This window comes from Balaenoptera ricei, chromosome 14 (genome assembly GCF_028023285.1).
Source record: "Balaenoptera ricei isolate mBalRic1 chromosome 14, mBalRic1.hap2, whole genome shotgun sequence".
Taxonomy (NCBI): Eukaryota; Metazoa; Chordata; class Mammalia; order Artiodactyla; family Balaenopteridae; genus Balaenoptera; species Balaenoptera ricei.
In genome coordinates, this window is record NC_082652.1 from 28881402 (window position 1) to 28896260 (window position 14859).

General features: G+C 39.7%; 1 protein-coding gene across 4 annotated transcripts in view; it reads left to right on the forward strand.

Annotated features, from left to right (window-relative positions):
* PTPN2 (protein tyrosine phosphatase non-receptor type 2) overlaps positions 1–14859 on the forward strand; it is a 76493-nt gene that overhangs the window by 20108 nt on the left and 41526 nt on the right. For all 4 annotated transcript variants that reach the window (XM_059894114.1, XM_059894115.1, XM_059894113.1 and 1 more), the window contains exon 2: positions 6449–6539. In XM_059894114.1, the coding sequence (XP_059750097.1) occupies positions 6449–6539 (91 nt within the window). The remainder of the gene's footprint in view (positions 1–6448; positions 6540–14859) is intronic.

The following is a 14859-nucleotide window of genomic DNA, read 5'->3' on the forward strand; positions in this document are numbered from 1 at the left end:
TCAGGTCTGTTCATGCACTGTTATGCCCTCAGGCAAAAATAAATTCTTTTCCTGTGTTTACTTTAAATGTGAGCGCGCTTTTCTTATGCCACTTATTAGACTGCCTCCTTGATAGTTCCAAGGAAAAGTCTGAGGTCTGATTTTAGAGAGAAAATTGTCAGAGACAATTGTGCAAATAGTAGTAAAAATTGGCAGCAAGAACAGTAACAGAAAATGAGAAAAGGATATAATTTTCTAGGTCTTTAATTCCATGCAGTAGAAGCTTTTTTGTTGTTCTTATTGATCACTGAAATGCCCAAAACACAGTAATAAGAAAAAATCCACATTATTATTTGACACTAGAGAAGGGTCCCACCCACAAAGGGTCCATTTGAGACTCAGAGGATTCTGATAGTAAACAGTGTGAGCGTCAAAACCTTGGGTAAGGGTTGATCCTTTCTGTAAAGATGAACAAACAAATGCTAGACATACGAAGAACTCAGCACTTGAAGAAAATGAGACTGTATCATTTAGAGTATGCCAAATAGTATAAAAAAAGAGGGAAAAGTGGAATTCAGATTCCCAATATGACAAGTGCAGATTGTAAAAATAAAATAAGCTGAGAACAGGAAAGAGTTCTTGAAGTTATAGAATGTGACTGTTAAAAAATTCAGGACTCACTAGCAGAATAGATAGTGCACAATACCAAGTTAGCTTGGAAGAAAACCTCGCAGAATTTAGGAAGAAGGTATTTTAAATGAATAGTAAGAGAGCATTTAAAACACAGGAAGTTCTCAACTCTGTGATCGGAGTTCCTGGAAGAGAGAGCAGAGGAGACAGATGAAGCAATAACTGAAGTAATAGTGGAAGAACATCTCTGAGCTGAGGAACACCTTGAGTCTCAAGGTCAGAGTCTCCACCAGGAATATATTTGAAAGGCATAAAAACCAGGATGCGTTCTGATGAGTTTTCTAAGTATTCAGGGTAAAGAAAAAACAAGAGAAGTTATCTTTAGGGAAGAACAAGTCAGATTTGCATCAGTTCCTTTCCAGATCCTTAGGAAAAGGAGGTGTTGGGCAATCTTAATATAGTCAGCTCACACATGTATGTAAATTTCAAATACAGCTGAGGAGCTGAATGAATTGTTCTCCCAAATAGCAGCTCAGTTCCATTTATTGGTTTGTTATGCCTTTGTTTATGTCATATATTACCATTCCAGGAGACTGTATGAGTTTATGCGACCACTGGCATGAGTGCCTTTCTTTTAAATGGCTGCACAGTATTCATTTGGATGCACCATGATTTGTACAACCAATCTTTTCCCTGACATTGAACATTTAGGTTATTTCTAGACTTTCAACATCATAAATAACTCCATGAAAGACACTGGTGCATGAGTTAGCTACATTTTGGATCATTGCCACTAAGAAAGAAATAACTAATGAGTCAATTATTCCTAGCTTTTTTGAGCAAAAATCATATAAAAATCAGTAGGATTAAAATTTTTATTTTGGTTAAATTATTCTTTAAAACAAAGCTCTTCCCCATTTAAATTTAGCTTTAATTAAAGGTGGGAGTGGGCACTAGATTAGAACAGTGGTTCTCAACTGGGTGTTGGTGGGGTGTATTGGTGGTAGATTTTGCTGTCCGGGGACATGTCAGAAGAGAATTTTGGTGGTCACATCTAGGGGAGGGGGTGCTACTGCCAATCTAACAAGTAGAGACCGGGCACTGCTGTTAAACATCCTGCCAGGCACAAGAGGGCCCACAACAGGATTAGTTATCTAGCCCAAATGTCAGCACTGCTGAGGTTGACAGGTTTTACTGCTAACAGAGACATCCTTTGTGTATTTAGGGCCAGTATTTATGGGTTCTCTCTGCTATAGGAGGGGAACATTTCAGCATCAGAACATCAGTAGAGGCTTATTTTGCCGAATATGATAGACCTAGGGAATAGTTCAGCACTTGCCTTTTCCATCCCCATTTTGAGAAACACCTTGTATTTTATTGCTCACATAAAGTGCTTATAAAATTGTTTATTTTTGTGTCTTGGGTGGTCCTGAAAATGCCTCATCAGTGTCAGATCTAGTTATTGTTGAGATTTGCCTCACTGTGTGTATTAGAGACCTGCATTTAGCTGCTTGGAAAGAAAATCAGGCAACAACAAACAGGGACTTCCATTTCTCGTGTGATGAGAATTCTGGAGATAAGAGTCCAGAGCGGTTACTGTGGCTCCATCAAGTCATCGATGACCCAGTAGCCTCTATTTCTGCTTGGCCTTCCTCAGGATGTGCTTTTACCTTGGGGTCACCAGACAGCTCCTGCCCTTTCCCACCCCTTGCCCCCCACATCAGAGCCTGTATTCAGCTGAGCCAGCCCTTTTGATCAAAGCTGTCCTGCATCCCAACCTAGTGATTTCTGCTTATTCCCATTGATTGGTCAGAACTGTGTCCATGACTATTCTTAGTTGTACGAGAGGCTGGGAAATTCAGGCTCTTAGTTGGGGTCTTTGAAAGTCAGAAAATACATTCAGAAACCTTTAGTAAGAAAGAATCGATGTTGGAATAGGCAACTAGTACGTACCTCTGGAGCCACTTTCTAAAGTACTAGGGTTCTTCCTAAATGCACTGAAATTAAAGAAAGGTAAAGGGGAACAAATAATAATGATAACATTAGAAATTTGAGAAAATGAACTCTGTAAGAATTCTCTCTTTTAAAAAAAAGTAACCGAGAAAATGTATCTCTTTTATGGTGTTGTAAATTAAGATCTCTTCCCTACCCCAATACTTGGGGCCCTGCCCTATTCTTTTTTTGCAATATCAGTAATGATTAGTTATAGTGTACACAAAAAAACATTTTTTAGGCTAAAAACTGGAAACAGCAACCAACAGATGGACTTAACTGTGGAAAATGGGTGTATAAGCATAACAGGAGTACTGAAGAAGGGCTTGTATAATGCCCTTTTAAAAATTGTTTTATATTTTAGTTGTAAGAGTTTTCTAAAAAAAATATATTCTGGATATTAATCCCTTATCAGATATATGATTTGCATCTGTTTTCTCACAATCTGTGTGTTGCAACAACTTTTTGATGTGATTTTAAAACTAGTTATTAGCATTAAGACTGATATTACACTAGTATTTATTACTATTTTAGCTAGTTTATTTTTAAGTAATATATAGACTAAAGAATATGTGAATATATGGTTTAAAATTTAAATGGCACAAAAGGTTTCCAATAAAAAGCAGTTAGAATGACGGAAGGTTACTTTGGAAAGGAGAGAGGAGCAGGGTAGAGAAAAGCTGTGTCTGATGTACTTTATACCTTTTCTAAGAAAAGAGATTTGAAACAAATATGGCAAAAGTGGTAACAGATGTTTAATCTCACTGGTGGGAACATGGGTGTCCTATTATCTATATTTTTTTGTTTTAAATATTTTATAATTAAAGCAAGTTTTTAGTTATATAAATCTCTACCCTCCCCTAGGTGTTCGGTCCCCCAGTCTTCCGCCCCACAAGTTACTAGTATTTTGACTCCTTCTAGAATTATTCATTGTGTCCTCAGGCATAGTTATGTTTGAGTGGATGGAGGTGGGAGCTACTCAACGTCTTTCATACCTTTTTCACAGTGTGTCCTTGAGACCTCCCACACAAGTGTTTGCAGCACTTGTGTCCCCCTTTCCTGGTTCCCTCCTGTCCCCCTGCTTCCCCTCACCTCTGCTTTACTCCCGCAGGGCACTGAGGTTGCTGCCAGTTTTCCACTGTTACGTACAGTGAACATCCTGGTACACACAGGTATATGGCTGTATGCGATATAAATTCCTGGAGGCAAAATTGGTGGCTCAAACTTATAACCTTATCAGATTGTTCTCGCAGAAACATTACAGCAGTATACGCTCTGCAGCAAACTGTTGGAGCACTTTTTCACTCTCCTCACCTGCCTGATGTTCTTAGAATTTCTTATTCTTGTCAGTTATTTTCTCTGCATTTGATGCAGAAGACCTCTCAACATGCATGTTTTAGTATTATTTTAAATTAATGTTTTTCTTTTATATCAATTATTAACTTGGAATATAAAATTACTTGTACTCTGTAGTGTTTCAACTCTGAAGTGTTTGAGATTATACAGATATAAGCCAAGACCTGAATGTGTTTAACTTTACATATAAAACTTATTATTTGACATTTAAAAACTTTTATAATTAATCAGTGGAAATGAAGCTTTATTTCTTTTTTCATCTAGTCACAGTAATTTGTTATGATATGCTTTCATGGAAAAGTATTTGAAGCTAAAAGGTAATATTTCTGTCCAACTTATTGTATGAGGCTAATAGAGCTTTGATACTAAAACTGAATAAATTGCACGGGACAAGAAAATTAGAGGTCAATTCAACTTAAAAATATAGATGCATACATTTTAAAATAATGGTGGTACACCCAAACAATAGAATATCATTCAGCACTAAGAAGAAATGAGCTATCAAGCCGTGAAAAGACATGGAGGAACCTTAAATGCATATTTATGCATATCTAAATGAAAATCTATTATTGTAATTCAATACATTACCAGATTAAAGGAGAAAAGTTAAGATCATATCCATGAATGCAGGGTAAACATTGAGTAAAATTCAACACCCATTCATGATGAAAGAAACATTTAGTAAACTAGAAATTACTGAGGGGAACCTTCTTAACCTGAAAAGGGTATCCACCAGAAACCTAAAGCAAATATTACACTTAGTGGTTAAACCTTAGAAGCAGTTCTTTCAAAATCAGGGAAAAAATATTTCTGTTTGACATTGAATAAGAGGTCCTAGCCAATGCAATTAGATTAGAAGAAGAAATAAGAGGTATGAATGAGAAATATGAAGTATAAGAGAGACAGAATTATCACTGTTTGCTGATATTGAGAGACTCAGAACCAGCTACCAAATGTTAGAGAGCTTAGCAAGATTGCTGGGTGTGAGAGTAGCATTAAAAAGTCAGTAGCAACAATTGTAACGTGTATGTGTGTGTTTCTGTTCCTGTGTGTGTGGCAGATTGCATTTTCCAAAAGGACTGAACCAACATATGTTGAACCCCGATGCTTTTTGCACAAAGAGGCTGTGATTTCTTGCACCGAGAGGTGGTCTTTGTTCCCTACTCTTGGGTATTGGAAGGCCCGTTGGGTAAAAATATGAGCTAGAAAGTTACCTGTCCTAGGGCTGTTGGGTGGTGGCAGGCAGGACGGTAGGAAAATTATCTGAATAATTTATTTATGCTTAATTTATAAAATTACCTGGTGCCTAACTTTTTTTTAATGGATTAATTTATTTATTTAATTTTATTTTTGGCTGAGTTCGCTCTTCCTTGCTGTGCGCGGGCTTTCTCTAGTTGCAGCGAGCGGGGGCTACTCTTCATTGTGGTACGCGGGCTTCTCATTACAGTGGCTTCTCTTGTTGCGGAGCACGGGCTCTAGGCATGCAGGCATCAGTAGTTGTAGCACATGGGTTCAGTAGTTGTGGTTCGCGGGCTCTAGAGCGCAGGCTCAGTAGTTGTGGCGCACAGGTTTCATTGCTCCGCGGCATGTGGGATCTTCCTGGACCAGGACTTGAACCTGTGTCCCCAGCATTGGCAGGCGGATTCTTAACCACTGCACCACCAGGGAAGTCTTGGTGCCTAACTTTTAAAATACTGTTTCTCCAGGCATGGTAGTGTGAGCAAAAGCCCAAATTAATTTTTTCTGTTAATGCATACTCTTTGGGTTTTTTTTTTGGTATGTTTCTGTTTTTACCTGAATTCTCAGAATAATGTTCCACTTGGGAGAAAAAGCTGGTCATGGTGGATACAGCAAGTAGCTGAGTGCCTAGTGCAGGCATACTGGCGCAGAATTTCTTCTGTTGTGGAATACCAAGAACCATAAGGGTCCTAGAGCATTTGTAGCTCTAGAAATAAAATTTGAGAATACCTGGGCTCAGAATAAAGTAACAGTTATATGGGATGAAGATAAAGAAATAGATTAAAATTTTAAGATAGAAGCTCTGAAATATAGGTAGATAATATTCAGAGAGTTTAGTTGGAAATTTGAGTATGATGGGGTAACCTTAGATTCCTCCTTTGCATCAGTTGTCACATAAACTGTTAACGTTGCTGTAGGTGTTGAACATGGCAGGGCAGTGAACGTGTATGAGAGCAGAGCCTTCTGCCTGAAGGACCTTGGTTCAGTCCTGGGGTCTCACGCTTACTAGCTCTGGGACCTTTGGTAGATCATTTAACCCCTGAAAGCCTGTCACCCCTGACATACAAAATGGGGAAGATAATCTTTCCCACTGGTGTGAGAATTGAATGAGATCACGTCGATGATGTGCTTTGCATAGTACTTGACCTATCCTAAGTGCTCAGTGAAAGTTATTTTATAGTGGCTGGGCAAGTATCTGTTTTGCAATATAAAATTTAAGAGAAATATTAAAATATATTTTTGTTATTTTAAGGAAATTCGCAGTGAGTCACATGACTATCCTCATAGAGTGGCCAAGTTTCCAGAAAACAGAAATCGAAACAGATACAGAGATGTAAGCCCATGTAAGTACTTGTGGGGGGTGTGAGTGTGTGTGTCGTAGGAGGCGGGACATGGTGGAAAAGGTTGGGGTTGGGGTTGGTAAGTATGGTGATTTTTTTTTTTCATATTAACATATGTTCTTCAAAGAAAATTTTCAAGGCATAAAATAGTAGAAGGAAGGAAAATTGCCCATAATTATTTCCTCTTCCAACACGGCCACCATTAATTGATGTATTTCTTACCATCCTTTTTTCTTACACATGATTTTTCTCTTTTCAAAATAATTGTAATCATATATGTGTGTATGTATAGTCATATATATCTACTTCTTTTCATATTATTCCATAGCTTTTATAAGTATTACTTAAAATATTTATTGGTGTAATTTGTTTTTTTCCCCCGAATTACAAAAGTAGTGTGTATTCACTACTACTTGAAAAGTTTTTAAACATAGAAATGTGTAAAGGAAAAACTCTCATCATTTAAAAACAAGCAAATACTATTGGGTTTATATTCTTTTGGTATTTGTCTGTGTAAATGTGTATGTACATTCTTTTAAATTCAGCTGGAATCCTGCACGCACTGACCTGCAGCTTTTCTCCCTTGTGGCCGCATGTTGTAGACGTTTCCTGTCGTGGACACAGTCTTTTAGTGGCTTCCACAGTGGCTTTGGGGAGGTCAATCTTTATGTAACAGTTCCCTGTGGTTGGACTTAGATTCTGCTGTGCATGTGCATGTACATGCACGCGTGCACACACACACACACACACACACACACACACACACACACACAGGGTTTTGTGAACAGTTGTAACACCAGGGCTTTAAAAATGTGTTCATCAAGTGATTTTATTTTTGTTCTGACTGATCCCACCTTCAGATATTGAATTAGGCTGCCTTACTGCTCAGAGGATCCCCATGTTTGGTTTCAGTGGGTGAGCGTAGGCATCCTCTTTAGGGCTGCTGGTGTGCTGCGTTTGTGTTCGATGCCGGGTGCCTCCTCAGGGGCCTCATGCTCCACCATCACCTCTCTTCTTCATAGCTTCAACCTCTTTCTAATAACTCTCTTCCCTTATTATTCAGATGTGCTCCAATCTCTTCTGACCTCAAACCCCATATCGCACTCCAGCTATCGCTTTGTCACCTACACAGACACAGGCGTGTGCACACACACACACACACACACAGAATCTTAGAAGCGTGCACCACCCTGTCTGTCTCTCCACTCTCATCACCCACGCGTTCTTCAGCCATTGTTCTACCCCAGCCTCCCCACTGAAACTTTTATTCTAAAGTACTGTGCGCTTTCTAGTTTTCTAATGCAATGAGGGACTTTCCATCGGTGTCTTTTCTTATCCTTCTGTGACTTTCGACATTGTCAACCATGCCTTCCTTCCCTAAGTCCATATTTTTCTTGATTTTGCTGTTACTTCTCTGGCTGATCACGCCTTTTCAGAACTTCTCTTCCTCAATTGTCTTTGTCTTCAGAGCTCTGTCTGTGCCTCTGTCTCCCCCTTGTCTACTTGTGTGAGTGGCCTCATTTTCTGTGAGTTCAGTTGCCATCTCTGTGCTTCTGACCCCAGATCTCATCTGCAGCCTACATTTCTATTCTCGGCTACAGACCCACTTATGCACTTCTCTGTCTTGATGTGCTGTAGCCACCTCAGGCTCAGAATTCCTTCCCCACAGTCCCTCAGTCCCAGCCCTAATCTGTGCTTTCTGCTTTATCCCCATGTTCGTAAGGGCTACCACTAGCTGCACACTTGCTGCAGCTAGAAACTCAGACCTCTCTTCCCTCATTCATCTCCCACATCTGGTTGGTGACTAAGTAATTATAATTCCATTTCCACAGTATATTTCAAATCTGTTCTCTGTTCATACTGGCTTGGTTCAGGCCTGGGTTATTACAGCAGCCTCTTAACTAGTCTCCGTTCTGTTCCCACCTCAGTCCGACCCCCACACGGTATCCAGAGCAATCTCTGTGTGATGCAGGTCTGTCCTCCACTCCTGTCTTCAGTAGTGCTCCTCAGTTTTATGAAAAGTTAAAGTGCTTTAGTGTTACCATACAAGGCCTTTTGTAGCCATTTTCCTACAAATTGTTTGTTTTGGTGACTCACTTGGCACCAGTGTGCCCTGTTTTTAACAGTTTTCGAATGTCATTCCCGTTTGGAATAGGCTTCCTCTTTCTTTGACCGACTTCACTCAAAGTCCTCTTCCCGCAAATACCATCTAAACAACCACTTCCCAGGGGTGTTATCCTCACACAGGAGAGGAGGTCATGGAGCTGGTGACTCCCACTAAATCCAGGTGGACCTGGGAATAGGTATTTTTTCAAAGTTCCTGAGGTGATGCTGGTATACCTTTCTTGATTGAGAGTTGTTACATCATTTCCATACAGAGTCCTGTACAGTTGTTGGCTTGGTTCATAAAATGTGTATTGAAAACCAGCTGCATGTCCGCCATTGTGCTGTGCCTGAGAGGACCGTGAGTCCACGTGCCCTGCCTGCCAACAACATACGTGCAGTGGCGGGGGGCAGGGGTGTGTGTACGTGCTTGCTGTGCTTTGTGTGTCAGGAGATGGTGCAGTGCTGGTGGAGCCGAGAAGAGGCGCTCAGCTCTGCTTAAGGAGTTAGGGGTGGCTTTTAAGATAATTTTTTTTTTTTTTTACTTTATTAAAATAGTCTATTTTAAACCAGCAATTATTTTTCATATAAAGAATTTCTAAACACCCATACAGGAAATAAACATAGATAATACTGAGTGCAAAGCAGGCAATGACATGTTTGTAAGCAATCAAAAGGAATTGTTTTTTGTTTGTTTGTTTTTAATTCAGAATCACAGATCTTTCTAGATTTTGATTCATCAAGTCTGGAAATGTATTTTTAAACAAACTCCTTACGTGATTCTTATATGCTCAGCTTGAAACTACATTTGGAGGTATGAATATGAGGTACATATTCAAAGAGGGGTATTTTGTTGGGGGTTTTTTTTCCTCTAATATTTATTCATTTATTTATTTTGGCTGTGCCGGGTCTTAGTTGCGGCTCACGGGATCTTCGTTGTGGTGTGTGGGCTTCTTAGCTGTGGCATGCATGCAGGATCTAGTTCCCTGACCAGGGATTGAACCCGGGCCCCCTGCATTGGGAGCTCGGAGTCTTACCCTCTGGATAGCCAGGCAGGTCCCAAAGAGGGGTATTTTGAAATAGAAAGAATTTTAAGAAGTCTACAGTCTTTGTATAATTGCCATGACTGAAAAGATGCCTTATTTGTCTCACTTAACCATGAGGTAATTGTAGAAGAGATCGGCCAGAAGGTGGTTGGTTGAGAAAAGAAAGGTTATAGTCATCACTTTGAGAATTGTATTTGTACTGTTAGAGACAGCTGCCAGATTTTGAAATATTCCTTACTATATTTGCTTTGCCTGTAGAAATCCCAGTTTACTATTTGATCTAAAAGGAAGTACCAGCCTTCTCTTGTCAAAGTTGGTGGTGAAAGAGTAGTTTTTTGTTTTGTTTTGTTTTTTGTGATAAAAACACATACCATAAATTTACCCTTTTAACAGTTTTTAGGTGTCCATCACGGTGTTGTTGGCTGTATGCACATTGTTGTATGACAGCTCTTGTCATCTTGTATGACAGCTCTTGTCATCTTGTATGACTGAAACCCTCCCCCCTCCCCCAGCCCCTGGCAGTCACCATTCTACTTTCTCTTTCTCAGAGTCTGATCACTTTAGGTGCCTCATAGAAATGGAATCATACAGTGTTTCTTTTTGTAATTGGCTTATTTCACATAGCATAATGCCCTCAAGGTTCATCCATCAGTGTTTAAAGTAACACGTGGACTTCTCATTCCAGTAGTGTGGCAGATTAGATAGTCCATAGTTTCTTACTGCTGCAAAACAAGAACACACTTTTTAAATAAATTGCTAGGTGGGGAGGAAGTAAGGAAGACATCCAGGCTTTCTGTGCGCCCCACCTCCTAAAAAAGATCTCAGCAAATGGCATAGCTACTCTGAATGCACATGGCAGTATCAGCTGTGACATTTGTATTCACCTAATAAAATAGTCTCAAGGTATATAAGGCAAAAATGAATAGAATTACAGAAAGAAATTGACAATTCTATATTCACAGACTTTTTTTCATTTATTTATTTAATTTATTTTTATTTTTGGCCGTGTTGTGTCTTCGTTGGTGCGTGTGGGCTTTCTCTAGATCTGGCGAGCGGGGGCTACTCTTCGTTGTAGTGCGCAGGCTTCTCACTGCGGTGGCTTCTCTTGTTGCGGAGCACAGGCTCTAGGCGCGCAGGCTTCAGTAGTTGTGGCTCGCGGGCTCTAGAGCACAGGTTCAGTAGTTGGGGCGCACGGGCTTAGTTTCTCCGTGGCATGTGGGATTTTCCTGGACCAGGGCTCGAACCTGAGTCCCCTACATTGGCAGGCGGATTCTTAACCACTGCGCCACCAGGGAAGCCCGTTCACGGACTTCTTAAAGCAAAATATTAGTAAAGAAGTAGAAGATTTGGACCACACAGTTAAGCTTTATTTAATAAGAAAAATATATAAAACGTTATATATAGAACCTATTCTCCAACAATTAGAGAATTCACATTCTTCTAGGACTGACATGGAATATTTGTAATTGACTAGGCTGTAAAAGTAACTCTTAAAACAGTTTAAGAATTACTGTCTTACAGGCCATGTTCTTTGACCGTAATGCAATTAAATTATAGATTATTAATAAAAAGATTAAAATTCCTATAAATTTGGAGATTTAAAGATTTCTAAATGATTCATGGGTTAAGAAGAAATCATAATGGAAACTTAAAAGTGAACAATAGGTAAAATTCTACTTATCAGAACTTGCATAAAGCAGCAAAAAGAGTACTGCAAAAAAATACACTGTCTTAAATGTTTGTATTAAAACAAAAGGCTGAAAATTAAAGTGCTAAGTGTCTAACCTAATTTAGAGTAAAAGTAACAGAATAAAAACCAAGAAAAGAAAAAGCGGAAAGGAAATAATACAAAAATAAAAGAAGAGTAGAAATCAAAGGACCAAACAAAACCAAATATTAGTTCCTTGATAAGACTAATAAACTGGCAAGATTGAGCAAGAAAAATAAAACAAACATAGAAACCAGAGAGACAGGGACTTCCCTGGTGGTCCAGTGGCTAAGACTCCATGCTCCCAATGCAGGGGGCCCGGGTTCAATCCCTGGTCAGAGAACTAGATCCCGCATGCCACAACTAAAAGATCCCGCATGCCTCAACTAAAAAGATTCCGCATGCCTCAACTAAAAAATCCCACATTCCGCAACAAAGATCCTGCATGCCACAACTAAGACCCAGCGCAGCGAAATAAATAAATAATTAAATAAATAAATAAACAAACAAATACATACATACATACAGTAAATATTTAAAAACAAAACAGAAACCCCAGAAAAACAGAGACAGGTCCATATAAACAATATTAGGAGAAAAAAGAGGAACATCAATACAGATGTAAAAGGAATTAAAAAGCTAGAGTACTGCAAACAATTATGGCAATAAATGTGATCAGTTAGAAGAAATGGAACAGACTCCTGGAAAAATAGAATTTACCAACACGGATTAAAGGAGAAGTGTGGAGTCTAAGTAGACCTGTGACAACTAAATAAATTAATTAAAAAAATATTTCCACTAAGAAAACACTGGAAATAGATGCTTTAACAGGTGTGTCTTTTTAAGTAAAATAAATATTTATTTATTTATTTATTTTTTAATTTATTTATTTTTTTTAATTTTATTTATTTTTGACTGTGTTGGGTCTTCGTTGCTGCACGGGGCTTTCTCTAAGTTGCGTTGCGGCGAGCAGGGGCTGCTCTTCATTGTGGTGCGTGGGCTTCTCATTGCAGTGGCTTCTCTTGTTGCAGAGCACAGGCTCTTAGGCGCGCAGGCTTCAGTAGTTGTGATGCACGGGCTTAGTTGCTCCGCAGCATGTGGAATCTTCCTGGACCAGGGCTCGAACCCGTGTCCCCTGCACTGGCAGGCGGATTCTTAACCACTGCACCATCAGGGAAGTCCCAACAGGCGTGTCTTAATAATAATAAAAACTCTCCCCGAGAACAGAAAAAGAGAATACTCCTCAATTCCTTTTGTGAGGCTGTTAGATAATTTGGATGTCCAAACCAGAAAAGTTTAGTGAGGAATAAAAGTTACAGGCATATCTACCTCATGAATGTAGATGTAAAAATCCTGAAGAAAGGTTAGCAAACTGAATACAGCAGTGTCTGTATTAAGTTTATTTTAGCAATGTAAGGGTGGCTTAGCATTAGACACTCTTATAAATGTAATTAACCTTAGTAACAAGGCAAAGGAGAAAAAAGCCATATGAATATCTCAATAGATGCAGAAAGATTATTTAAAGTCAGTTCTTGCTCCTGATTAAAAACAAATAATGTATCAAACTAGAAACAGAAGGAAACTTCTGTAACTAACATGAGAGGACACCTACAGTCACATCACTTTTTTTTTTTTTTTTTTTTTTAATTTATTTATGGCTGTGTTGGGTCTTCGTTTCTGTGTGAGGGCTTTCTCTAGTTGCGGCAAGCAGGGGCCACTCTTCATCGCAGTGTGTGGGCCTCTCATTATCGCGGCCTCTCCTGTTGCGGAGCACAGGCTCCAGACACGCAGGCTCAGTAATTGTGGCTCACGGGTCCAGTTGCTCCGCGGCATGTGGGATCTTCCCAGACCAGGGCTCGAACCCGTTTCCCCTGCATTGGCAGGCAGACTCTCAACCACTGCGCCACCAGGGAAGCCCCCCATCACTCTTAATGATAACGTGTTACAAACATTTTTTAAAACTCGAGGACAAGACAAGGGTGCCCACAAGTACCACTTCCACTTAACATTGTACTTTGGATCCCGGACACTACAGTAAGAGAAGAATAAGAAACGAAGGCATAAGGATTGGGAACTGCTGCTGTGTAACTAACCCCCTCAAACCCTAACAGTAACTCGCCACGTCTGGAATCGGAAGGCTGACTGGACGCAGGCGGGTCTTGCTCACCATCTCCCAGGCAGCATAGCTCAGGTGGTGGCCAGGCTGTGTTGCCTGGACCCTCACCCAGTGGTAAACCGTCAGCTGCAGCACCTGCACGTGGCATCTCCACGTGACCTGGACTTCCTCACCAGTAGCCCCTGAGTTGCAGGAGTGAGCATCCTTAGAGTCTAGCTGGGAGCTGCACTGCCTGTGTCACCTCTCCTTTGAAGTCACACATCACCTGCACCACATTCTGTTCATTAGGGCGAGGTACCACGCCATCTGGATTCAAGAGGGGAGAGTTGTCACAAAGAACTGTGGGCATGTTTTAAAACTATTACAGTTATATGGTGTTTTTCTTCATAGATAATCCAGAAAATTCACAGACAAATCAAATAATTAATAAACATTTTGATAGTCTCAGAATTATAAGACAATAGAGTTTCGGTTTATGAAAACAGATTTTTATACATGACAAGAATGTGCTTGTCATCTTTCTTGCTAAGCACACTTAGATAAAAACTATTGTATAATAGTAATCAGAATAAGTATAGATATAACTTAAATGTTATGGTAACTCTTCTATAAATATTTGCTAACATTCTTCCTCATCACATCTAAAGTTTAAAAATAAAGACTGGGACTTCCCTGGTGCCTGCCAGTGCAGGGGACATGGGTTCGAGCCCTGGTTTGGGAAGATCCCACATGCCGCAGAGCAACTAAGTTCGTGCGCCACAACTGCTGAGCCCGCGTACCACAACTACTGAAGCCCGCGTGCCTAGAGCCTGTGCTCCGCAACAAGAGAAGCCACTGCAATGAGAAGCCCATGCACCTCAAGGAAGAATAGCCCCTGCTCGCCGCAACTAGAGAAGGTCCTCGGGTAGCAATGAAGACCCAACGCAGCCATAAATAAATAAATTAATTAATTAATTAATAATAAAAAATTTTTTTAATCATTAAAAAAAAATAAAGACTAAATGCACTTATTCTCAAAATCCATCGTGTAGACAGCTCTTTTACTTAAAAGTTTTCTCATTAACTGTTAGGATTTTGACCTGTGGTTCTATCTTCGTTTTTGGTTTTTGGTGAAGAGTTCTTAACATATCAAAAGCACAGTCCACAAAAGAAAAAAATCAACAAATTGGGCTAAACCAAAATTTAAAATTTTGCTTTGTGAAAGGCCCCGTTAGTAGGATGGAGAGACGAGGACAGAGTGGGAGAAAATATTAATAAACCACAAATAACTCATATCTAGAATATATACAGAACTCTGAAAATACAGCAGTAAAAATCCCAAACAGTCCAGTTCAGAAATGGGCAGAAGAT